The following is a 24,556-nucleotide window of genomic DNA, read 5'->3' as shown; positions in this document are numbered from 1 at the left end:
TTTGGTCAACTGAGAACAGTATTTTTCAAGGATCGCTTCTCGACAGGACGAAGTTGACTGCTGGCACTGGATTAAAGCACTGGTACATTGAAGTGTGCACAAGCCTCGCCAGGGCACACGACAGAGAAGGAGTCATTGGTCGATGTAGCATTCAATTTTATAAAGTCAAAAGCGAACGATCGTCGTACAGCTAGATTTCAGTGTTGTGCTTTTACGTAAAAATCGAATCAATACATTCAGCATCTTAAAGCATCGGGTGTATGATTTTTGCAAGCCCAAGAAGAGCAGGGATAATGAAAGGTACTGAGGTTCACGTAGCTAGACTAGGGTATGTGGGAATTATGCGGCAACTTGCAAACGACGACATGGTGGGAATTCATGAGCCTCCAAATTGGAGGTATGTCGGCCATCTCTCTTGCATCTGTCCAGATAAATCGAGGTCCATCCTACCATTGAGCGTCGCCCATTGACTTCAAATGAGCCGCCAAATCACTTTCACAGATAATAAATCCGACCTCGCACGCTACACACACGGAAGATTCGGGGAACCCTGCAATGAGCTGTCGGGACAAACTCAACCCCTAAAAGTTACTAACAAATTCCAAATCAATTTCTACAGTAGCTTTTCTAAAACTCCTGACGTCTGTTCAGTCACTCCGCAATCCAAAGCTCACGTCTTTTGGTGACCATCACTCCGTGCCCGCATTCCCGCACCTTGTGATGCTGCTCAAGATCATCCGCGCCGAGGCGCTGGCGTCCGCCGACCTGAACGGCAAGAGCGACCCGTTCGTGCGTGTCTTCTACGACGGCAAGGAAGTCGGCGCGTCACACCGCGTCAAGCGGTCGCTCAACCCGCGCTGGGACTTTCAAGTGACCATCACTCTGGCACACGCTGGGCCTTTGGACGTAGTTCTCGAGGTTCTGGACAAGGACGAACTGTCCCAGAACGATCTACTTGGCTCTCTACGTGTGCTTTTCCCAGAGTGGCGTCAGCTCGTGGACGAGTACCAAAAACGTAAGCAGAGGAAGGAAATACCTCCTACAAACCACAGAGGCTCCAAGTGCGTGGATGTACGGCAACTAGGTGCTCATAATACTGTAGAGGTGAACTCTAACGGCAATGGAAGCGACAGTAAACAGCTCCAGACGGGGAATTCGTCCCATGCGACCGATTTCCAGCGAAGATCGCGGTCATTAAACTCCAGTGGAGGGTATCTCCAAGCAGAGTCGAAAGGTCGCGCCTCTGTGGCAGCTGGAGAGCTCTCAGTCGAGCAGGTGAACGATGCGATGGATATTAAACCTGTGTTTATATGGTGCCGACTGGTCAAGGGCTCAGCAGCGCAAGGGCGCATTCTCTGCTGTGTACAGTACGAGGAGAGAGACCTAAAGTACCTGGTAAACCACCCGTACGGTACCAGTATCCAGGAGGTTTTCCTGCCACAGAATCCGCGGTTTGAACACGCTTATTGTCATTTACCAAGGAGCTGGCATCCGGATGTTGCCGTTAGACAGGACGAACTGACGGCTATGCATCAAGGAACCCCCAAGGATTGTCTTTTCCCGTGGCATGAGAAGCTTCTGCACATGGTGGAGGAAGTGACAGTTACGTTCCACGTCAACGAGTCGAATCAGGGCGTGCTGGCCACACTAGTGCTGACTAATTATCGTATTTGGTTCGTGCCTTATCGACGTGTACGAGGCTTGCTGCATGAAGATGTACATACACTACCGGTGAGTAAGATCCTCAAGGCGTCGATTCAACAGCAGAAACGCAGCAATAACAACGTCATCACAGTGTTGATCTTGGATAACATGGACGCTGGACACTACCACGTGACGTTGTCCCCAATCTCCAGACTACGCGATTCGGTCCGGGATTTCTCGCGTGAAGCGGAGCTGAAACGTGTCAAGACTCTGCATAATATTGTGCGGGAGATTGAGTGGCTACGTATTGAAAACAGCTTTTGCTCTCCGACTGACAGGAATCACACGGTGGCTACTGCAGATGAGATGCAACTTGAGGACGATCTACTTCATTACACGCCCAAGCACAGCAGCTCGTCGATGCCGCCACCAATGGCTCGCGCTCTTACGCAGAACTACAGCAAGTATCAGAAACATACATTTACGAAGGAAAGTATTGGAAGTTTGACGCTGAACGGCAGTGGAGGACCCATGGAACGACCCAAGTTCAGGCACCAACAAAGCGAATCTGCTGTGTATCCCCCACTGACGCAGACGATGTCAGTGAGGAAGCCACCGCAGCAGTTCCAGCTTGCAGCGAGACGGCGGGTTCGATACGATCCAGAAGCGGAGTTTGCTCGACAAGGTGCTTTGGAGCATCCTCGTTGGCGGAGGTGTGAGCTGAACGAGCAGTACCAGCTGTGTCCTTCGTATCCGGCATTCCTTATGGTGCCAGAGTGTCTAAATGACGAGATTATCACAGCTGCTGCAGGCTTCCGCAGCAAGAGTCGTTTCCCTGCGCTCACGTGGATCCACCCTCGAACTGGAGCTCCACTTTGTCGCAGTAGCCAACCGAATACGGGTGTATTACGCAGCACGAACTCAGAAGACAAGAAACTGATCTGGGCTATACGAGACGCTGCCATTCCAGCTGACCAGGCTGCAAAGTCCAAGCGCACTGTGCCCAAGAAGAACAGCCTCGTGCACATTGTTGACGCACGGCCAGAGATAAATGCAAAGAGTAACGCTCTTGCTGGCAAAGGACATGAGTCGGTGAAGCAGTATGATCGCGACGGAGTGTCTACCGCTGCCATCACGTTCATGGGCATTGATAACATCCATGTAGTACGCAACTCGCTTGCTGGTTTGGCACAGGCCTTGTATGAAGTGGAGGACTCGAACTTCTTCGGAGCTGTGCAAAAGAGTCGCTGGTTGGAGCATATCTGCAGTATTCTACAAGGTGCAAGTGAGGTAGCCACGCATCTCGAACGTGGTGATGCTGTCTTGGTGCATTGCAGTGACGGATGGGATCGCACAGCTCAGCTCTCCGCGCTGGCGCAGATTATGCTGGACCCATACTATCGTACTCTTGAAGGTTTCGCTTTGCTGATCGAGAAAGATTGGTGCTCATTTGGCCACAACTTCCAGAAGCGCTGTTCGCATCCCACATCTGACCAGACGTCGCCGATCTTCCTGCAGTTTATTGATGCAGTGTACCAACTCACGCTCCAGTTCCCAACGCATTTCCAATTCAACGAGTTGTTGCTGTCATCTGTGGCGGAAGCGGTGTACTCGTCGTGGTATGGGACCTTCCAGAAGAACTCTGAGAACGAGCGACGTCTCTTCTTGTCAACTGTCCCAAGTGTCAGTGTGTGGGATGTCATTCGGGCTACTACAGATCAATTTCTCAATCCTTTGTTTGCTGGTGGGGAGATACATGGGTCTGGCGGATCGAACATGGAGCCGATGCTGCCTGTGTGTCGTGTGCGTGTCATGCAGCTGTGGGTCAGTCAATACCAAAAGGCCATTGGACACATGCGTCTACAGCAGCGAGAGTTTGAAATGCTGCAGCTTATTCGACAACAGGAAGCAGATCTCTCACGTCTGTACGCGGCGTTATCCAGCGACCAACAGCTTGAGCTGCGTTCAAGTCAGTTGCGGTCTGATATTGCCAAGCTATCACGCAGCATGAACCTGAAATACCCCGATGAGCCAGGAACGCCATCGAGAGACTTGGAGAGGAAGAGAATGGCGTCAAGTTCTACTGGGGATACGCTGCGTAACTCGGGCAAACGACCGACGGCGGCGTCCCTGGACTTCCATGATCTTGCCAGCATTGTAGCGATGGGGACTGCAGGTGCTACTGCAAATGCGGCAGCTTCTCCTCCACGTGAACACATGACGTTGGCGCAGATGCTACAGCGTGCGAACCTCGAGGCCAGTTCTGGTCCTCCGCCACCACCGTCGCACAATTTACCGAATCCTCGACGACGCAAGTCGCTAACAAGTCGATCACGAAGCAACAGTCTCAAGAACACGATAATTAACGTGGTAGCGCAGATGAAAGGAGGCTCTCACGACAAGGAGGCCGATGAGCCAGAGGATGTGGGCTCAACTACACTACCCAACCCAGTACGTGTAAGTGAAGGACGACGAAACCTGCGCTTGAGCTCGCCATCCCGTCGAGATGACCTGAAACGTGATCTTCGCTATCTCGAGTCGCAGCTGTCGAAACTCAACCATCAAGTTGCTATCAAGGAGGACGCAGCGAAGCAGACAATGCGCAGATTCCGTTGCTACAACTACAACCTCCCGGAGACAGCACTACGTAACGAGAACGACACGCTCTCCCCCGGTAGCGGTAAGAAGGTTCGTCTGGGTGGTTCTAACGGCAGCAAACCGTATCCTTCACCTAGGACTTTATCTCCACCGTCGTCGTCTTCGTCGCCTGGATCAGGTACCGCATCTGCTTCGGCCAGAGAGCTCTGTGAGTCCAGCTCGATGGATGGAGATCCTCGAAACTTCACACCGGGAAGCTCCCCGTTATTGGGCACAGACAAGGTAATCTCTGGAGGCAATTATCTCAACTCTCAGCCTGTATGGGAACGTGACGAAGACGCGCCGTGCTGCAAACGCTGCAAGAAGAAATTTAAGACACTGCTGCGAAATCGACACCACTGTCGCTGTTGCGGGTACGTTTTCTGCGGTCGTTGCACGAGTCACCGCATGAGTCTCCCCGATTTTGGCTACTACGACGTCGTACGTGTGTGCAAAGTGTGCTACACTTCAGGCGAAGACGGATAAGCATAGAACGAGACGAAGAAGCAAGACGATACAAGCTGTACGGTAAGCATTGTGAAAAAATATACTCAATCGATACAAGGGGGTGACTGGCTAGAGGAAATCGAGTCTTCTGATCTGTCAGAAGGACGCGTTGCTAGGATACGTCGTCTGTTTGCAGAGTCATAATAAGCAGTTCGAGGCGTGAGTGCAGGAGCAAGACTTGTCGTCTCGAGAGAGAGATCGAAGGAGCGTGTATGTCTACAAGAGCCATCGGCCTTTGATAATCGAAGTCTGGCTAGACGGGTTGGAACCGTTGTTGTGGCAGGAGCTGGCATGACGCCAAACGTAGCAGCTAACGCTCTTTTGGCTTGCATTTTTTCGAGATGCACTGAGTACGGCGTCATCTTTTCGAAGAGTGCTGGAAACGCGCCATAATACTTCACGATGGAGATGATGTCAGTTTTGGCATCTTTGACTATGAAATGATCTAATCGACGTACTTTGCCGGGGAAGTACGAGCCAGGACCGCGGCTGGAGGCTTCATTATCTTGAGAAGACTCGGAGAATCTCGCCACATTTGACTTTAACGCGACGACAGCGTTCCCTTTCTTTTCAACTTGAGAGCTGACGTCAGTTGCCTCCTGTGGGTCGTAGAACCTTTGCACTGTAGCTGTTGGTGTCGGATTTACATCTCGCTCAGTTCGATATAGTGACCGTGACTTATACCGCCGAGCGTTGCCGGCTAAACTGTTCCATTCTTCATTAAAAAGGGCCCCTGGACCTCGTGCCGCTGCGAGATCTACTAGCAATAGACAGCACGGAGATCACGGTTTGGTACTATGTTGTTCACTCTGGTATCGTACCATCACGTCGGTGAGTAAAGACTGTGTTGCGGAACGGTTTATACTGATGTTGTGCGTTAGGCTCGCGGCATGTGCGGAGCTCCATTGGTAGCAGCATTCGCACGCTGGTATTTGCATATATTTCTGGGATACGATTCACCAATAAGAACGAGCAAAGATAAAGATATTTCTAATTCATTTTTTTTGGGACTGACGCTCAAAAAAGATTATTCTAGTGACCGTGACACAGCCTCTTTATTATTATTGTTGGTTATCACCGTCAGAATCACCTGCACTTCAAATAGCATGTCTACAAACGCAGCACAATATATTTAGTTTAGCGTCATGCTCGATATCACGGGCCGTTTCTAAGCCACTATGAGCCTTAGCTCACATCGACGCAAAAGATAGTAGTGGCCTGTCCAGCTTGCACTAACTACCCGCTTGCACTGCCCGTTCGAGCTTGTAAGTAATTATAGATTGATCACTTCTCATTCCAAGCTCAATGAAATTGAAATTGTAGCATTTTAATGTTCATTTTGTGCTGATTCAGAATTAGTCATTGGATGCTTGAATCTGCCAGTTATGATTAAAAACAGTTGGATACTGCGCCTTGCTGTTGCTGTTAGCGACGGTATTCTTTTATTGATTGTTTTAATAAGATTCCAGGATGATTTGACATACTCTAAGCTTAACGTTTCTGTATGGGGTCTGATTAACCAGCCATAATTTACGCATCCCATGTGGTGTTGCTGTCTATCCGCTCCATTTAAAAGAATATCCTACGCCCTTATTGGCGACACGTCCTCCAGTTTAGTAGTATTCATTTTTGCTGTCTAAACAACGTTTAGAAAACCAAGACCAAGTTCAATTTGCTTACAGTAGTAGCTGTTACCAGCACAGATGAGTTACTTTTGCTCCATCTGAGATTATCTATCGCTATGGCTCAAGTGACAACGTTGTAACACAGCGCTATTCTTACGGCCAGCTTTTACGTCTAGCTTCTGTTGTACTACGATTTGGCAGCTACCATATAGAAACCCACTCATCCTGAGTCGCGGTAGCCTTTTTACAGCACAACGATCATGGATATTTTTTTAGTCGATGATTGTCATCGTAGCTTGCGGGTGCATACACCGACGGGCAGAACGCAACTACCGCCAAACGTCAGCGTAAAGCGGGTGCGGTTCATAGCGGCCATTTGCAAATCCACCTAATTAGCCAATCAAATTAGTTAAAAATCGTCACATTGCACAGCTGAGCTGCAGTGGTTATCCTGCACCAGTCACTTGGTAAAATGGAGGTGGTAGCTGACCCCACCCCGGAGTCCGAGTCGGACCACCGGTCGGAGCCCCCACCTAAGCCCCTGTCGCCACCAGAAATCATGGCGATTGCAGACCTTCTTAATGAGGTGTATCAGAGCCCAAGCAGCGTCGGATGTATTTTACAATGAAGAAGAAACGGCATGTTCTTATTGTAGCACAGGGTTTAGCTCAGCGCGAGACTGCCATGTCTCATAAAATCCCGCGATGTACTTTAACGTCATGGAGGAAGAGCGAAGACGAGATTTTTGCGTTTCGAGGCAGCGAGAAGACCTTGTCACAGTCACCTGGTCATCGTGAGATAATACCGTTTAGCGCTATTCTTGTCACGTTTATGAAGGAAACACGTTGCGAGTCCCTGCCGCTTACTGCATCTATAATGGCCACACACATTCGGGAGGAGCACTCAAAGTTGTTGGAGGACTATTCGGAGGGCAAGAATACTACGTATTAGTTCCCACAAAGGTTGCTACAACGCTTTTCGTATCGGGATGACTTCGTGCAGCGCAGACCGCACAGTTTCATTTGTACCGGAATGGCACAGATAATTTGTATGGAATTAATCGAGCTTGATCATTTTGATAATTTATGTATAGGTAAAACTGGAGGACTTGGTAGATGTACAAGACAATTTGGCTGAGCTTTTCAAGTCTAAGTACAATAGCTTTGCTGCAAGAGAAGTTTTTAGCTGTGACGAAACTGCGATTTACTTTTACGCATCGCCGGGCAAGATACTATCCGAAAGGGGTCAGTCGTCATCTATACCAGCTCATCAAAAACATTCTGCTCGATTGACGGCTGTATGCAATATCTACGCGGATGGCGTGAAGCTTCAACTGCTCTATATCGTGGAGAGCAAATCGGCATCATGGAGAGAGAAGAGTTGCCTACATACCCCGACAGAACATATTTAATCTATTTTATTATTTAAATGTGCTGGTTATTCACTAGCTGACATGAGCTACGGTAATGGTTGTTAGGACATGAGTATGTTGTTCAGACTAAAGCCTGGATGGATGCCCGCGTATGGAAGTGTTACCTACGCTCACTACTGCAGCAGCACGCTACACGCTCTTCTTAACTACTCATAGATAACTCAGAGTGTATGTCTCGGGCGAGTCTGAGGCAATTGTGTCCGACGAGTGTAACGGGCCAGGTATTTACTCCGTTACTTGCTTACACTATAGTGTTGAGAAAGCTCGCAATAGGACGACTGAGTCTTAGGTTTAAGGAAAAATCAACTCTGACTTTATTTTAGGACCAAGGCCACAGCCCTGGTCACTCAAATACACGTCATAGTCCAATTGGCTAGTAATGGGTCTGGCTCCCAATATATCAGCCAATGGCATGACAGCATTCAGCACACGACTAGTCGTGAGCTGATGCACCTACTTATGTAAAGAAATATACCTACTTATGTAATGGAGGGGCCCATTACAACGAGCTTATGTCTGTGCTCCATCCATTACCGGAAATTGCAACCTCATTTACCAGCCCTATAGATGTTGGTATCGTGGGGCCTTTGAAAGCAACGCTCAAGGCTATGTGGCTGTTAGAGAATGCTACAGCAACGACTGCTAAGGAAAAACGTCTAGCTACGATAAAGCGTGCCATAACAGCTTGGGAATCTATTGAAGCTGCCACCGTCACGAGTGCATTTAACAAAGCACTTAAAACCAACTTTAAGTGCTAAATACAGCTGCTTCCCTAACTTTGCCAGATACTTAAGGTAATTCGTTACTGTAGAAAAAGGATAAGGCCATCTGACCGCTCTTGTACCAGTGGGAAAGTGGCAGCTGCATTCTGTCCGTCGGTGTAGCTCGGTCAGAAACGATTGAGTACAAAGTATTGCGTATATTAAAAACATGTCCTCGGAAACGCGCATTCCTACATGTGTCCGCTAAGCACCTTCAAGCGATAGCACTCGAATAAATAAAATACCCGCATTATTAAAAACAAAGTATTACATATTATCAAAATGATCCCGCCTTCGGATAATGGATAGTCTTGTGCCACATGAATTTATTGATGTAGGCTACATAATCCTATTTTACCCAATCGGAGCTGCCTTCGCTCTGTTTGGCAGCCAATGGGAAAACTCAAACATCTGAGCGTTTCGTGTGACGGACGGATGGACACCGAATTAGCCTTGAAAGCTTAGGACTAGCCGGCCGCCGCCACTACGAGGCGGAGTGGCATGGTTTGTTGGTGGCCGCAAATTTTAGTGCCTCTTGGTGTCGCGTGCTTTGTGAGCGTCGTTCATCCCAGTAGGTCTTGGGCTCGTGTACTTCACCACTTACCACTCCGTAGTCTCGTGCTGTGCCGTTTAATATCGTGATTTGGTATGCCTCCGTTACCTCGTACTACAGGCTGGATGGTGTGTTTTTCAATGGACCGTGTGCATCCGTGCTCTTCCTGGCTTCGTGGCTCCCTGCTCACCCGTGGCCCACGCTACTTAGTGGTTATCTGATCTCTCTTTTCGGTTCATGCTCTCTAGCACGGCCTCTTTCGTGACTGCTAACTATTCCCTGTTCTCAAACGTTTACGTGGGTTGCACCGGTTTCGTGGTATATAGTCTTTCGGCCTCCCATCGCCGGTACTCTAGCCGAAGGGAGTTATTCCGTTGTTTAGGGCCTCCACGTAGTCGCGTTGCTCCGTCGCCCTTGTATCATGCTCTCCTGGTGAGGTTCCATCGACCGCGCTATCACGCTATCGTGCAATCGCGGTCTGGTATTGTGCTCGCGTAGTTCATCTGCGTTGTTCGTGCTTTCGTGCTCTACCATGGCATCGTGCTCCACAGTGTGCAATCGTGGGCACCCCAAGCCCCCCCCCCACCACCCGTATATTTCGTGCTCCATGCCATCGTGTTAATTTGTGGTGTCGAGGTTGGTCTGTCGTCCGTGTTTTCGTTAGGTACCATAGTGTCGCGTTCCGCGGATCGAAAAGCTTTAGTTCTACTCCGGCATCGTGCCCCAATGCTCGGTGCTTTCCCGCTTTTGGTCTCCCGCAGGTTCATGTTTGGTCCGTTGACTGTGCTCCATATTCTATCGTAGTGTTATTGGAGAATTGTTTTTGTGCACTCTCACCGTTACGTGTTCTATCGTGGCCTCGAACGTGCGTGCTCTTTCGTAGCCCGTGCTTTTTAGCTGGCTAGGGTGTCAATATTTCAGTTCCTTCCCGTGGTCCGTATGCTTCCGTCGTATTTTTGTCCTTCCAAGTTTTCATGGTAGCGTGCTCCTCCGTGGTTCGTGTTTTTCAGAATCTGTAGATGCCTTCATTGATTTAGTTCTCTTTCATCGTCCACGGCCTTCCGTGCTTCGTGTCGCTCCTTCAATCCCATCGAGTATATAGCCTGTCTCGAGCTTCCTTCGTGTTTCGTGCACTTGTTTAATCACGTGTATTCGCGCTAATTTAATCACAAACACTGCTCCCAGTGCCTCGAATCTGCGCTACGTATCGTGTTGGAAAGTGCGCACATTTTCTTAGGGCGGGGCTTAACCAGTGCCATGCCATTCCATTTTGCCTGACTGTCGTGGCACCCTGGCACTGTTTCGTTAAAAATGATGTTATGCGAATTCGTGCCATACAGTAATATTTAGCTGAAAAACTCGGGAGGGTTACGCCACTAACTACAGCATGCACTTCGGCAGAAGTATCGTGGACTACTCGTGAGGCCATCCCTTCGACTTTGTGTACTGTTGTAGACGCCGAATCTTCAGTGCAGTCGCTGCTTGTGGTGTCAGCAGCTTCGGCCCATCTAGGTCATGGAACAAGCGCCTGGGCTTGAGCACGTTACGGCAGTAAACCGACTTAAACGATCACAGCAAGCTTGTGCATTTATACCGTATCGCTGATAGTTACCAGAGAGGAACGATCTCACCCTAAAAACCTCCTTTCTCTGTCGGACTCGAATAGGGCAGAGCCACCCATCGACGGCGCCACCACAAATGGCATTGGCCAGTTGAGCAAGGGTACATGTGCCAAGGAACTATTAAACTATTGCACAGCTTTGTGATCACGCTCGCAGCTTAATATGCTTTGCGAAACACCCTGCTGTGCGACTGCATGCCAGCAACGATCGTCTATTTTGTCCAATCAGATTATTTATCGGCCCTAATGAAAAATTCGTTGTGGTACCGTCGTGATAAACATTCGTGTCGTAGTTGACGTAGAATCACAGTATCTTTGACCTTGGCGACTTCACGACTTCGCTCCCTTAGGGTAAAGAGACCTGTGAGCTACTGCTCACTGAGAGTTTGTATACTCTCGGAAGCCAACGTCCTCTAGCGCAAGGTGCTGTGTGACCCTGTTACATCACGAAATGCCAGTGTATCGCTGGACTCGATGAACCAGAGTCAGATAGTATGCTTACCTGACGCTCATTTTTAAAAAAGGACTAGGTACCAGGGCTCCCGATTATGGCAGTTTTATTTATCGGGAACCCTCCCTTAGCATAAAAATTAGCATTGGCCGACTAGTGCCAAAGCATACCTTATGGCATGTCCAGTGACCAAACAATAATAAGAGCATAATGTAGAGCGACTCAACATCATTTTTGTTTAAAAAATTACATATCCTGTCGAAATCACACCGTTTTCTTGCAGTAACAACCAGGGCCGATCATGATATTTATATGAATGGAAAGGCAAAGATGCTCATTAATAATGTATCGGCATCTTAGAAAACGACTTCATACATAACGCCATATCTGTCAGTGATAAATATATGATGGTGCTCAGCTCTACTCGTATTGATTAGCAAGCTGCAAGTTAGAGTAGTTGATCTACAGGATAAACTTCCCAAAAACGGGAGTTTTCTCGCAGGAAAATAATCATTTCCAGCGTAATGGGCTGCTAGCCATTACACTCTTGCCTAAATGTTGTGTGGGCAACACTGAAGAACCGTCCCACCTTGTTCGAGGTGGCCAGAATGCTGCTAACGAGGCTGTATCGGGCTTCTTTTGCTTCAAGCCGGCGGTGATTTTCAAGCCGCTGCACAAAAGACTCATTATCGGTTTCTTCTTCGTGGTTGTCTAGACCCGCCAGGATGAATGGACGAAAAGCCCCACTTCTCTGCTAAGGTGAGGCGGGCTTCACTTTCTTTAAGAGACCGGGCACAGCCCGACTCAGAGTTTGGGCTGTGAGCGATGTTTGCCCGAGGACCTATGTGTATCACTTTGAGTTTGCAAATATTACGAAGCACTAGAAACAAAGCAAACCGTACCAATATAGGTAGCGAACGCAGACTGGACTAAAAAGGCCGTTGGGCAGGAAAGGCGTCCAGTAAGCTCACGTTCTCCCCTTGTAAAGCTTTTGACACCGACTCAAAGTCCTTGAGGTCTGCATAGATCTTCTTAAGTCGGCGATTACACGCCGGAGACAGAAGCAAGCTCAGGAGTTCTTCATCTTCTTAGTCCAAAAACACCAACAGGGCAGCAAAGCGATGCATTATTGCGAAGGGGGATCCCCAACGGGTATCCTGACAAATGATGGCCGAAGTAGAGTGTTAAATCTAGTAAGAACAAAATTACCATATTAGTCGCATTTAAGTAATACGAAATGACATTAGTAGTTTAATTAAAAAACAATAGTAAAATGAAATAGGACTTATCAAAGTTTCGCTGACTTGACATCAGAGCTTGCACAGCAGCCAAATCTTCCTCGTGCTTTGGCAAGTGTTGTTGAACCGCCCGATTTAGTCGGTGACTAGCACATTTGACCAAGGGAGGGCAGTCGTTTCCGCATACAATCTTAAGTAAGAATTGTACATTCTCATAAATTTTGTTTTATAAAATAGTACCTTGGCGTCATAAAATATGATGTAATATTTTGCATGGCTTATAAATAAAGTAATAATATTTATAAAAATGCATTTTTTCGGCGGCCCTGGTAATAACACTAATCGTCCGAAATGAAGAGTGAGCACTCCAGCAACTTGTGGTTCTTAGCGTTTGCAAGTTAATTCTCAATGAAAATGCCGTGGTTTGTCGTGTATAGCATAGTGATGATGGAATCTGTTCATTGTGGGAAAACGGCATTTCAGCAAATAATATATTAATGCATTCGTATCGACGAAGTAAATAAATTTGTGATTTCATAATAAATTATTGACAAGAATCGGGACCCAATTAGTAAAATGCTTATTTCTTAGCGCCTTCCACTGGTTGTCGATCATCCAATTACTTTCCCGGGGAAAGGAGCTGAGTGCTGTTTAAAAAGCTACTCGCTCTCATGCTCTAGACCTCGTCACGTTCTTCAACGCGATCATCAAACGAACGTTCATTGATATTTTCCAGCTCACTGCGGCAGGGTCTACATGTAGAAAAAAATGTGCATGTCGATTTGTAGTTAGTGTTCGTAGTCGAATCGCTCACGCCTCAGTCTGCTATTAGTCCAGCAAACCGTGATATTTAAAAGATTGGTGTCAGTCTAGTGAAACATGTAGTTTTCCGGATCCAATCCACATTATATTTTTGCTTTTTTTAGTGTTTTATCACAACTCGTAGGTTCTTCCGTGCTTAATCCTCTACAGGGGATAGCAAAACTCAAGGGCGATGGATCGTTGGGTCGAGCTGTAATCCTCTCTCTTGAATACTGAGCGTAAAATGCACGCCGAGGTGCGTCCGAGTCATTGCTCGACGAACAATGCCACACACTTGACAAGAAGAAGAGCACGTCTCCCGCCTTGACTGTCACTGGCTCACTAGCATGACACGCTAAGTTGTCGACACTGACGCCGTGTTCTTTCAACGACACGAATTGTAGTGCTCCATTCACTTCAGTCACATCGTCCAAGGCACACCAGGCCGACACATAGGGAGCAATTTTGTCTCGATGCACACACATAGCGAGCTGCTCGTCGTCGTCTCGATGCCAGCGAAACTCCACGTTACTCCTCGGAGGCTTCACCACGTAGTGCTCGTTGAAGAAAAACATGTTGTACCCTGTCTCAGACTTTTCATAACGTGCCATCAGCTGTCCAGCGATTCCTGGGAGCTTCGTAAACAGTATCGATGCGAATATCTCCATGTCGATAAATTTGCTCTTTAACTGTTTGGTGCGAGCTTGGAGGTAGTATTTGGAGTTTACTCGGGCCAGGTCGGAGTCGCGGATCTACACATGTACAATTTAATTACCTGGTTTTAGTGATAATTGGTTTAATAAAAGGTCGTTGTAGTTTAATGCAAAATGTACCGGACACTGCGCCATGCCGTCTAGAACGCAACCCAGAGCGGCGATAGACTCGGCGGATTCACGAGCGTAGAGCGCGCTACTCTCGGACTGAAGCACACGCAGTTCTAAGAGTGACAGAGGGTTTGGGACGCAGACCCAGCCGCGAGTGGCAAAGGTGCATTGGGAGGAGATGTGGGTCTCTGGAGGCGGAGCGGGTGGCGAATGAGAACGAGTGCGCTTGCTCGTCATTTGTGAAACAGTGGCGTACATATGTACAAGTATGAGGGGTTTGATATGTGCCACTAAAACGTAATATCAAACGAAGAGAGTATTTATTCGACTTTCAAATTGTAAGCCTGTTGTTGAAGTTGTACCAAGATTGTTAAGTTTCTGATAATAAGGCTTGCCACTACAAAGCTCTACTCATGGTATCGAATTGAAAAGTACATTTTTTCTTTTTCACGATCGCGGTTGTCTCATTTTTTTTTCTACATGCTCATACAAATGTTTGAAGGATTTAAAAAGTGCCACTTAAACGTGTGCTCAAATGAAGAGAATGTTTATTTGACTATCAAACTGTAAAATTGTGACACCAAGGTAGTCAAGCATGGTTCGCTCTCTGATACATGTAATAAGGCTCGCAGCTACAAAGCTCTACTCATAGTTTCAAATTGAAAAGTACACTTTTTCTTCTCCACGATCGCGGTTGTATCGTTATTTTTTTCTACTTGTTTTTTTTACAAGGTCGCTAAACGTGCCGTGTGGTTGCAAACCGCTATTAATAGTTGGTCGTGTACCGATCTACGACCGAGATTAAATATAAATCGAGATTGCCGACCGTTCAGTGCTTCCCCTGTGCCAACTGCTGCCTCTGTCATCACAATCGTGCTGTTGTTGGCTGTACCAGCGCCGCTAGCCACATGATTCCGCTACCGATACTAACGCAGGCTTTAATTTTAAGCACCGGATGTGTTGTCATCTTCACGTAAGCGCGAAATGCAGCGCGCGTTTCATTTCAATCTCCTGAAATAGCATCGAGGGTGCTAGTTTTTGCATTTTAATAGTTAGTGAGCAGTAGGCTCAAACTGTTAAGTGTGTTTTAGCCTAAAACTTTTAGGGTGTGCGGGAGGGATCAAAGTGATCCACGGACGGTGTACCGGCTCACAATAATCAAAATGAAGGCAAAGAGACTAAAGAACGTGTACAGTGTACCGGCTCACAATAATAGTGCTCAACAGAGCCAAGATCATGGACAACACTTACAACAGGACATGCGTGTTTCAAAGGGGAATGTTACTGTAAATTCTTTCATCGGGCGACATTAGACATGTTTATCCTGAGAGGATTGAAAAAGGATGGATTGTTGCGACCATATCTGTGATGCCCGATCGAAAACTAGGAGCAGCTGTGAGCCACGGCAAGCTGCCGCTAGTAAAAAGCTAACGACGAGAGTCTAACGACGTGTTTATTCCTTGCTGGAATTTCCTGGGTCGATCTTGCAGCTGCGTTTACAAAGCGTAATCGATTTCGCAACAATACAAAGGTGGGTCTTTTGAAGCATAATTCTTAAAGAATTCACCCAGTGAATTAAATGATGACCTCCAAATCACTGGATAAAGATTAAAATGAGCCTCGAATGGCGAAATACCGCCACTTGGTGCACGCTGATTGGCTGCATGATGTGTGGCCCTTGCACCCCCCTTCTCACGACCTCTGAGCTAAGGTAAGCGCTGGTCCTGCAGAGCATTGGCAATGCGTTCGGTAGTGCACACCTCAGTAGATATTACTAAAACTATATGACGTTACACGTATTTCGCAGATTGAGACTCCATGGTATCGCGCTCAAATCGAGCTCTGATTGGCTCGATTCGAATCCTAAATTAACGAATCCTAAATTAATCAGCTGAGCCAGTCCGCAGAAATTAATACCGACGCATCCAACGATTGTAGCCCTAACCCTTTTGCACGGTGGGTTTTTTTTAAATGAGTCGAAGGTTCACAAACCATTTACTTAAGTATGTAGGGCTTACACGTGGTCAACAACGTCAATCACATGACACCTTTATCCCACTTCCCTAAATTTAACCCACACTACATGTAAAAGAATGGTTTGAGAAGGAGCCAAACTTGCGCCAACGGCTGACTTATCAATAGAACGTCTGCGATGCTACAGAACTGGCCGAAAAAATCCGTAAAAATGATGTCGTCGGTCTTTCTCTGCGAAACGGCCCAGGATTAGTCGTGGCTGAAGGATTAAAATGATTTTTCCAGGTGTCGATAGGCCTTGCGAGTTCGTCGTTGTTCTAGCCTGCTCGTCGAGTGCGGGCTGCATCGGACTATTATCCATGGAGAGCAGAAAGCACCATGCTGTTGCACTTGTATTCACACTAAGGTCCCAATGTGCAGTACTGTATAATAAAAAGTCTCGTGTGTGTTTTGATTAAACCAAGAATAGGGTTGCAACCCTTTCCCGCTCGAGCCCTCGTCTCAACAGCGTTGTCGCTTGCTGGCTCCCGCCTCACACGGAGGGGTGAAACCCTTACAAACCACTTAGCAATTCTAAGCCATTATCTACCACCAACATCATCTCCTCCGTCCCCGACGCATTCACCCTGGTTTCCAGTCATTCTGCAATCCGCATTCCCAAGCTCAAGCGACAACATTTCTTACAGAGTATCACAGAATGATGATGATGCACGGAACTACACCGCTGTACACGCAGGCGCCAGTGAAGGCCCCACAGAGCGAGACGATCTCCAATTCTATCGGTCTAGGCGACGACCGCTCCTCGTCCATCGTGCTGCCGCGCGGTCACGACCTGGTCAAGCACCTGGAGCGTCTCATCCCAGCCGCACCACAGCCGCAGCAGCTACAGCCACTAGTCTACGCGCGCCAGCCTAAGATCCAGGAGTCCACTGCTTGTTTCGACGCTGTACGCGCACTGTCGTTGATGCCCTACCAGCAGCCACAGCCTCAGGCTATCTCGTGCATGTCCCAGTACATCCACGCTAATTCTCGCTACGAGTCGTCCTCTGCCTCTACTCTACCGGACTCGCCACTGTACAGCTCGGACAACTCTAGCAATGGCGGCGTCCGTGCCTATAACCACACGGAAGAGTTTTTGAACCGCACGGAGCCGCGCGCTACCTGTACGCGCCGTCGTCGCGGCTCAAGCGGTAGCAGCAGCAAGCGCTGCCACGTCATGGGATGCGACAAGATCTCAGTGAGCCGGGGCCTGTGTCGCGGTCACGGCGGCGGTCGCCGTTGCCAACACGCAGAGTGCAACAAGGGTGCCCAGAGCCGCAGCGACTTCTGCTGGGCGCACGGCGGCGGCCAGCGCTGCGAGGTCAAGGGCTGCATGCGTAGCCGTAAGTCCAAGCGCTTCTGCGTGGCCCACCTGAACTGGGACAGTAACGCGCCGGCGTCTCCTGCTCCGACGCGCCCCCTGTACGAGGCGATTCCTCGTCAGATGGAGCTGCCGATGCCGGCAATGCCCAAGAACGTGTCTCCTGTCAGCCCGGTGTCTGCGTCGAACTCTCCTCGACTCCCCAGTCTGCTGCAGGCGCTGCGCAACACGCAGTCGTCCATGGCAGTGCAGAGTTAGCAAGAACGAAAATAGCGGTAGTATTTTCATTTTTAAAGTTATAGTAAGACTACGGTCGATTTTTCATTCATCTCGTCCTTTGCTACTACTTGAGTTTTTTTTTTTACTATTTTTTTAAATACGTAGAAGTTTCTTCTGTAGAAAGCGTTTCTAACAAAGAATTTCTAAACAAGTCATCCTGTCCTCTCACCCCAAACGACTCGTTCGTTTAACGAGATCGCATTGGCTTAAAGCCAATGAGGCAAGCATTTTCACAGATTGAGTTGGACAGACGACCTGGTCCAGTCACTGGACTCCAGTGCGCCCCACTTTTACAGGTATTAATACAGTAATACACGTACTGCCGGATACTTGTGGAGTTTTTTCTTCAAATACATGTACTTTCTCTTTGAAAAAACTGTGGTATTAATACCTGCACAGGAAAACTGCTACTTTACTAAGTATAATACATGGTGACAGTCTTCTGTTGCTCGTGTCGTCATTCTGATCAAAGCGTGCCGAATCTTTTGAGATTCTGCGGGATGCTCCCTTGGGGGGAGACCGGGGTGCGTACAAACACCAATTGCGGTGAAAACAAAAGAAGATAGGGTGCCAGCAAAATCAAAACGGCTTCAGCAAACAAATCTCTTCACTTTGGCAGCAAAAGATTTGTGGGCTCCAGCAAAACAGCACTATTGAAAAGATGTGTACGCATCTCACCTTCGAGGTACCGTACTTTTAATAGTATCAAAAACGTGCATATTTTTTTTCAAAAGTAAAACTCCAAGTCACAATATTAATAACTCGACCACATGGACAATAACTCGACCGGTCGAGTAAGCCAGCATCAGCTGCTTGCAGGTTAGCTCGACCGCTTGCACAATAACTCGACCACATGCACAATAGCTCGACCACTTGCACATAGCTCGACCACATGCACAATAACTCGACCGGTCGAGTAAACCAGCATCAGCTGCTTGCAGGTTAACTCGACCACCTGCACAATAACTCGACCGGTCGAGTAAACCAGCATCAGCTGCTTGCAGGTTAGCTCGACCGCTTGCACAATAACTCTACCACATGCACAATAACTCGATCACTTGCACATAGCTCGACCACATGCACAATAGCTCGACCGGTCGAGTAAACCAGCATCAGCTGCTTGCAGGTTAACTCGACCACATGCACAATAACTCGACCGGTCGAGTAAACCAGCATCAGCAGTGTGCATCTCTGCTTGATTCGTTGGAGCGGGCGCAGTCGTGTTACAACCAGTTCTACAGCTGTTCGCCATAAACTGTTTTTACTCCAGGTGACCCCTGGCACGCCGTGCATTCATCTCATTGGCACCTGTGCTTATCCTACTAACACCGAGCGCAAAACCGAAGGATGCCACGCCATTCCTGGGCACTATTGGCGGAACATGCAACGAACGCAGACTTTGTCAAGCTGCGAGCATCGAATTTTTGCTGCTCCGGTGCATACGTAAAGCGTGAGATGGACTGTAAGATATGCAACGCCGACCACGCAATGATTGAGAGACGAGTGAAGTGTATCAGCCCGACATGTGCAAGCAACGAAGATATGAATGGAGGTATGCAGTGAGGCGTGCAGTGGAAGTACTGGGAATGTACATCTAGACACGCGTGTCGTGTCTACTGTAGCGACAAAAAAAAACTTTAGGGGGGGGAACAATGCGCTGAACAACATCGTATACCGATAACAGATGAAGTGAAAGAATTTATTCTAGAATGGATTCATGCGGAGTACGACCAGGCGATATTTGGAGTAACCTTCGTCGTACAGTTGATGTTGCACCACCTCCACTGGGGTTACCATCGCGGCAGCAGGTGTCAGACTGTGTAAAGAGACTCCTAAAGAAAAACTTATCTCGGTATACACGGGAAGCCGTGAAGAAGCTGATAAAAGAGTATCTTTATTTTGAAGGCATCGACTGTGACAAGGCATTTCTATTCGGGCCTGTAGATGGTGTTGATGGTTATCCACGGATCGGGAAGGGCGGTGAAGAAGACTCATTCGTTTTGGGTGTAACAACAGCCAATTTGCTGACAAAAGTAAAGCAGCTTCACGGAAGCGAACATTTTCGCTTGTTCAACACTGACGCGACCTTTAAACTGAGCGACCTAGGTTATCCTGTTGTCTCGTGTGGATTTACGGATCGGTCAAGGGTTTATCACCTTGCCGCAATTGTGATCGTCAGTGCTCGAACCCATAGAGAGCACGAAATGGCCTTTAACAGCGTCGCCAGAGTGTATAAAAAAATATTTCAGACCACCCTTCGGGTTGATGCCATCTTAGGCGACGCGGAAGACGCTCAATTTAATGCACTTCGGGCCGTAGCTGCATTTAGTGACAGCAAATATTTGATGTGCTTTTTCCACGTACTTTACAACGCTCACAAAAGAACAAGGCATCTCGAAACTGGGCCAGGGGTCGCTGTTTTCACAGGTATAATGGGTATGCATTACGCGACAAGTTACACTGAGTATTGCGCAGTGAAGGATCGAGTAATTCCGGGTTGGAGGTCTGAGCCATGTCTAAGTGCATTTGCAACATATTTTGAAGAGCAGTGGACGGAAGGCAGATATAGGAGATGGCAGATTTTTCATTCCCCTTCAAGTTACGCTACAACAAACAATTCATGTGAGGTATTCAATGCAACTGCAAAGAGGCATGTTCATCGCAAAACGAGGGAGGTGTGCGCACTTTTGCGAAGTATGATTAGGTTGGCTGAGGATGTGGGGTCCGACGTGCCGTCACCGACAACATCCATCACGACACCAAACGGCGAGATCAAGAAGGCGGCAAAATGGATACTGAAAACCCAGGCTGTGCTTGTGGCTCGTACGAATGATGAGACAAAAGTCCAGGTGATGCATATTCTGGAGGTGCATATTGACGCCACTGCGATGAAAACAATGCGACGCCTTGCAAACAACGTGGTTGAAAACGAAGAAGATCCATTCGTACTAGGTTTGGTTTTAGAAAAGGCGGAAAAAAGCAAGGTGTCTCGACTGCATCGTGACAGTGTAAAATGGTCTACCCGCCGTGCACATTGCGTCAATATGCCACAAGATGGATGGCTCGTGGATGCTAAGAACAACAAGTGTGGCTGTGCTATTCATTTAAAGTTTGGTGTGTGCTCGCATGTCGTCATAGCGAGATCAGTTCTCGGGTATCGGACCTGGGTATGGCGATAAGTTTATGAGTAGGCGAGCACGTAAAAAACAGCGAATCCATCGTGAATCTCCTTCGAAATGTGAGATGACGTTGCAAACGCCAGTGCCAACTGATACGAACAACACACATGGCTTTCGGGACGGTGCACCCTTTGGTGACAGCGGAGTTTGGAGAGAGACCAACCGTATTGAAGATGGTTATACCCCTCCAACCACAACTGGGCCACACCAGCAGCGGGGAGCACGATTGAAATGTCTACTTTTAGCGGTCAGCCACACTCTGATTTTATTACGCCTATTGAGACTGTAGCGTGGACAGCTTTCGACCCCTGTATCACGAACACACCCCATCTCCTACGGCGACCGTTTTTGCAAAACTCTAGCACCATTGGTGTTAGAGGCAGCACTTACTTCGATCTACCCAATGAAATGTTTGCGATGGCTCCAATGAACCAAACTGTCGGGAACTTGGATTGGCAAAACTTTGATACTGAGCACCATTTACAAGTATCATATTCTCTCAGCCCAAGAAGTACTGCTCATAAAGGAGTGCCAAACAATTTTAGCCTGCGCAGAGGAATAGAAACAGAGGCAACTCGCGCGCCTTCGATTTTGTTTGGGCTTCCTTCTCCGCGTTTAAATGGCCGACCGCCACGAATGACGAGGGCTTTAGAAATGGAGACTTTGCTCAACTAAGGTATTGTAGTAAGGTAGGATGTAAATCTTTAGCATCGAGACTTATGACCAGGACGGGTCTTTGCCTGCCCAACCTAAGAGTAATAACTTTATCGATGGAGCCAATTTCACTCTGGACACTAGATGGGGTCTCCACAGGGCTGGTTCTTCTTGCTCGCGATAATACAGTCATATATGGGTATGATGGTTAGCTGACATCTAGTATTCAGCGCCTACGATGACCTGCGTTACAATATTTGTATGAGAGCGATAGTGGTTTGTCGATTAGACCGGCTCACTGTTGTTTTCGCCACGTTTTATGTTTAAGGCGTTTAGCGACTGTTTTAGCGGTACCGCTGGGCTACCGCAGCTATCCAAGTGCTATCACCTACTGTCTCTCCCTCGAAATATCGTGAGCCTTACCATGTCGGTTTGATATATGTCAGCGAGGTTTTAAATTGATATCATACCGGCCTGAAATAAATCGAGCTAACCTGCATTCGGCCGACTTAACCTGCCCACAGATGCAGCTTAACTCGACCAGTCGGGTCGAATTATCATGCATGTGGTCGAGTTAATTTGAACACAGATGCAACTTAACTGGACCAGTCGAGTAAATGTTTTTACCAACTGTAAATGTTTAACCGGTTAAATTATGGACCGGTCCGCGTTTTTTATCTGCCTACCTCCACTGATTTGGATTTGTGCGGAATGGAAAAGAAGCGCCGCTGCGTACAGTAAACGGAGGCCGACAAGACCAAGGCGCTAAAGATCTGGGCGGAAAACAGAGAATGGAGTACATCCCAGGCAGCGTCTGAGTTAGGAGTAAAGAAATCCACACTTCTTGGCTGGCGCAGAGCTTTATCAGACTCAAAAGTATCCTTTGTGAAAGAGCCGAGTTTGGACCCCGGGCGATACAGGAAGAGCGGTGCTGGGCCCGACCGCCAAGAAAAACCATACGAAGATCGAATTTTACAGTTTTACCGGAACTACGTTGAAGGCGGTAGTAAGATCTCAGAGGCTGAATTACAGAGATATTGTGAGCGAATACCAGAATTTGCTATACAAAACGACCACACGAAGCAAAATTGGGTATGGCGCTTTATTGATCATTATCGACCAATCTTCACGCAGTCGCAGATGACGATTGAAAACAGTAGTCGCGCTAAGGGAGATGCCGAGGGCCACGGTGAGAGATCTGCCCAGTGTGCTGCTGAAGAGGAAGAGGGGTGTCACAGCGCTACGGCGACTACTGGCAATGTTAATGGTGCAGAGCCGCAGGCTTCTCTCCAGAGGCAGAGCATAGGGTCGATGGAAAATGAAGGTGCGGTTATCCGCAAAGAGCAGGAGGTGGTGATGCTGAATGCTGTGTGAGCGCCTCGGTGGCGAACCAGAAGGAGCAGTAACTCAGCCAGGTGTCGAGATTAATTTAGATGCGGCTGGCGGAGGAGGTCCACGAAACTGATAATCGCGATCCGCTGACAGTAAAGTCACTTAATATGATTTTTCATGACTTCCGACATACGAATCAAGACAATTTTTAAAAAGCTTCAAAAGTTTTTATTTTGAGAAAACCCCAAGAATTACTGCAGTCCGTCTAAACAAGGTGCCGGCCAGCTCGCTATTGTTCCCTGATAAAATTAGCAAGATCTTGCCAAGGGATATTATTAGGCGCTGCTCTCAAAAGGTCACCTCGCTCTAAGGAAAAACTAAAAGTCTAGCTGAAAAGGATATCGCACTGAAAATCGAGGGCGTTGGAACATTGTCCACGACGACCGTCAACATCATGAAGAAGTGGCACACTGCCATGTCGGCTGTCAAAGATATCAAGAAGGCGCTTTTATGGATCCAAGGTATCGACTTCTCTATCGTCGTCTCCCCTCACTTCAAGGTAACGAGAGATACTGGCGTCGAGGAGCGCTTGAAAAGCCTCCCCCTGTCGTCACTCAAGGTAAGATACTCACCTATCATCTTAATATTGCTAAACCATCAAACAAACTGATGAGCGCAAATATTGGTTTTTACTATACAAATGGAGTACATTGACGTATTTGGAAATGGTTCGCTTAGTGACGGACCTGTTAATTTACTTCTTTGGAAATTGAGCAGACATTGTAATTATCAATACGGGGGGCATTGGAGTTGTGTTTAATGGGACTGTTGGGATTACTGCTGAGGACCTAGCCGAATTGTTTTTTGGCCTATCGGATGAATTGGTCCTGATCCCACTTAATTGCAACGGTGTTCACTGGTGTAGCATCATGGTACAGCTTGTCACTGCAACAGGGCTGGTGTACGATCCGATGGCTTCATCATATCAAAGTGATGTAAAAAAGTTGCCACTAGCATTATACCACTGCTCCCACCCCCGAACAAGGGCTGTCGATACCGTTTTCGGACGTTTGCATCGGATATGGACGTCCAAGTAGACAGCTATTAAAATAAAGACACTTTTGCGTGTGTTTCTAATCAATTTGAATAACATTCTTGGTCTTTAAATCCATAACATGCTAGGTGAGGCGAAAGCGAGAAGAAAATCAAATTTTAAAAGTAGTTTATGACTTGACGGGGGGTTAAGGAATCATTGAGCTAGCGCTCAGCAGCATTGTATACTACGCTGTAGCAGCCAAAGCCAGTTGGACTGCGTGAAAATGCAAAAGCACCAGGAATAGCTTGAACATTTGGCAAAGGGGCGATTTCGTATCGTTTGTTTAGATAAAACAGTGCGCGCCTTCTTCGATCTTCCCCAGAAAATGTCTATAAGCAAAGCGCAACAGGTTGTGACACATGAAGCATGTTAGATTTACCGAGTAACACGCAGATAAAGCGTGAGTATATAGGTGTACGGGCTGTAGCTGCCGTTCACAAACTTTAAATGCGCAATTTCAGGACTGAGGGCCTATGAAGCGTGTCGAGTAGATTCCCATCTAAATAATGCACCGCGCGACAGTGTCAGAACAGGTATATTACACGAGAAACGGGAGCTGCCCCTCCTCACCTTCCAGTACGCCGCTGT

General features: G+C 47.7%; 4 protein-coding genes across 4 annotated transcripts; 2 read left to right on the top strand and 2 right to left on the bottom strand.

The window, feature by feature from the left end:
- Window positions 1–378: 378 nt before the first annotated feature.
- Window positions 379–4,767, top strand: PITG_18372 (myotubularin-like protein; the record flags this gene model as incomplete). The annotated part of the gene is made up of 2 exons (XM_002997772.1): window positions 379–397; window positions 620–4,767. 2 exons carry the CDS (start codon window positions 379–381, stop codon window positions 4,765–4,767), a joined length of 4,167 nt encoding a protein of 1,388 aa, XP_002997818.1.
- A 379-nt stretch (window positions 4,768–5,146) lies between these two features.
- PITG_18371 (uncharacterized protein) lies at window positions 5,147–5,706 on the bottom strand (the record flags this gene model as incomplete). Its single annotated transcript, XM_002997771.1, has 3 exons — window positions 5,147–5,183; window positions 5,263–5,545; window positions 5,616–5,706. The coding sequence occupies 3 exons, from the start codon at window positions 5,704–5,706 to the stop codon at window positions 5,147–5,149; spliced, it is 411 nt and encodes a 136-aa protein (XP_002997817.1).
- Window positions 5,707–12,867: 7,161 nt separating this feature from the next.
- On the bottom strand, window positions 12,868–14,331 carry PITG_18370 (uncharacterized protein; the record flags this gene model as incomplete). Its single annotated transcript, XM_002997770.1, has 3 exons — window positions 12,868–12,923; window positions 13,566–14,022; window positions 14,104–14,331. The coding sequence occupies 3 exons, from the start codon at window positions 14,329–14,331 to the stop codon at window positions 12,868–12,870; spliced, it is 741 nt and encodes a 246-aa protein (XP_002997816.1).
- A 2,385-nt stretch (window positions 14,332–16,716) lies between these two features.
- PITG_18369 (uncharacterized protein) lies at window positions 16,717–17,756 on the top strand (the record flags this gene model as incomplete). The annotated part of the gene is made up of 1 exon (XM_002997769.1): window positions 16,717–17,756. The coding sequence occupies one exon, from the start codon at window positions 16,766–16,768 to the stop codon at window positions 17,684–17,686; it is 921 nt and encodes a 306-aa protein (XP_002997815.1).
- Between the last annotated feature and the right edge of the window lie 6,800 nt (window positions 17,757–24,556).

The sequence above is a fragment of the Phytophthora infestans genome, genomic scaffold, assembly GCF_000142945.1.
Source record: "Phytophthora infestans T30-4 supercont1.67 genomic scaffold, whole genome shotgun sequence".
Classification (NCBI taxonomy): Eukaryota; Oomycota; class Peronosporomycetes; order Peronosporales; family Peronosporaceae; genus Phytophthora; species Phytophthora infestans.
The sequence above is the reverse complement of the archived record's forward strand: the minus strand, read 5'-3'. Positions and strand labels throughout refer to the sequence as shown.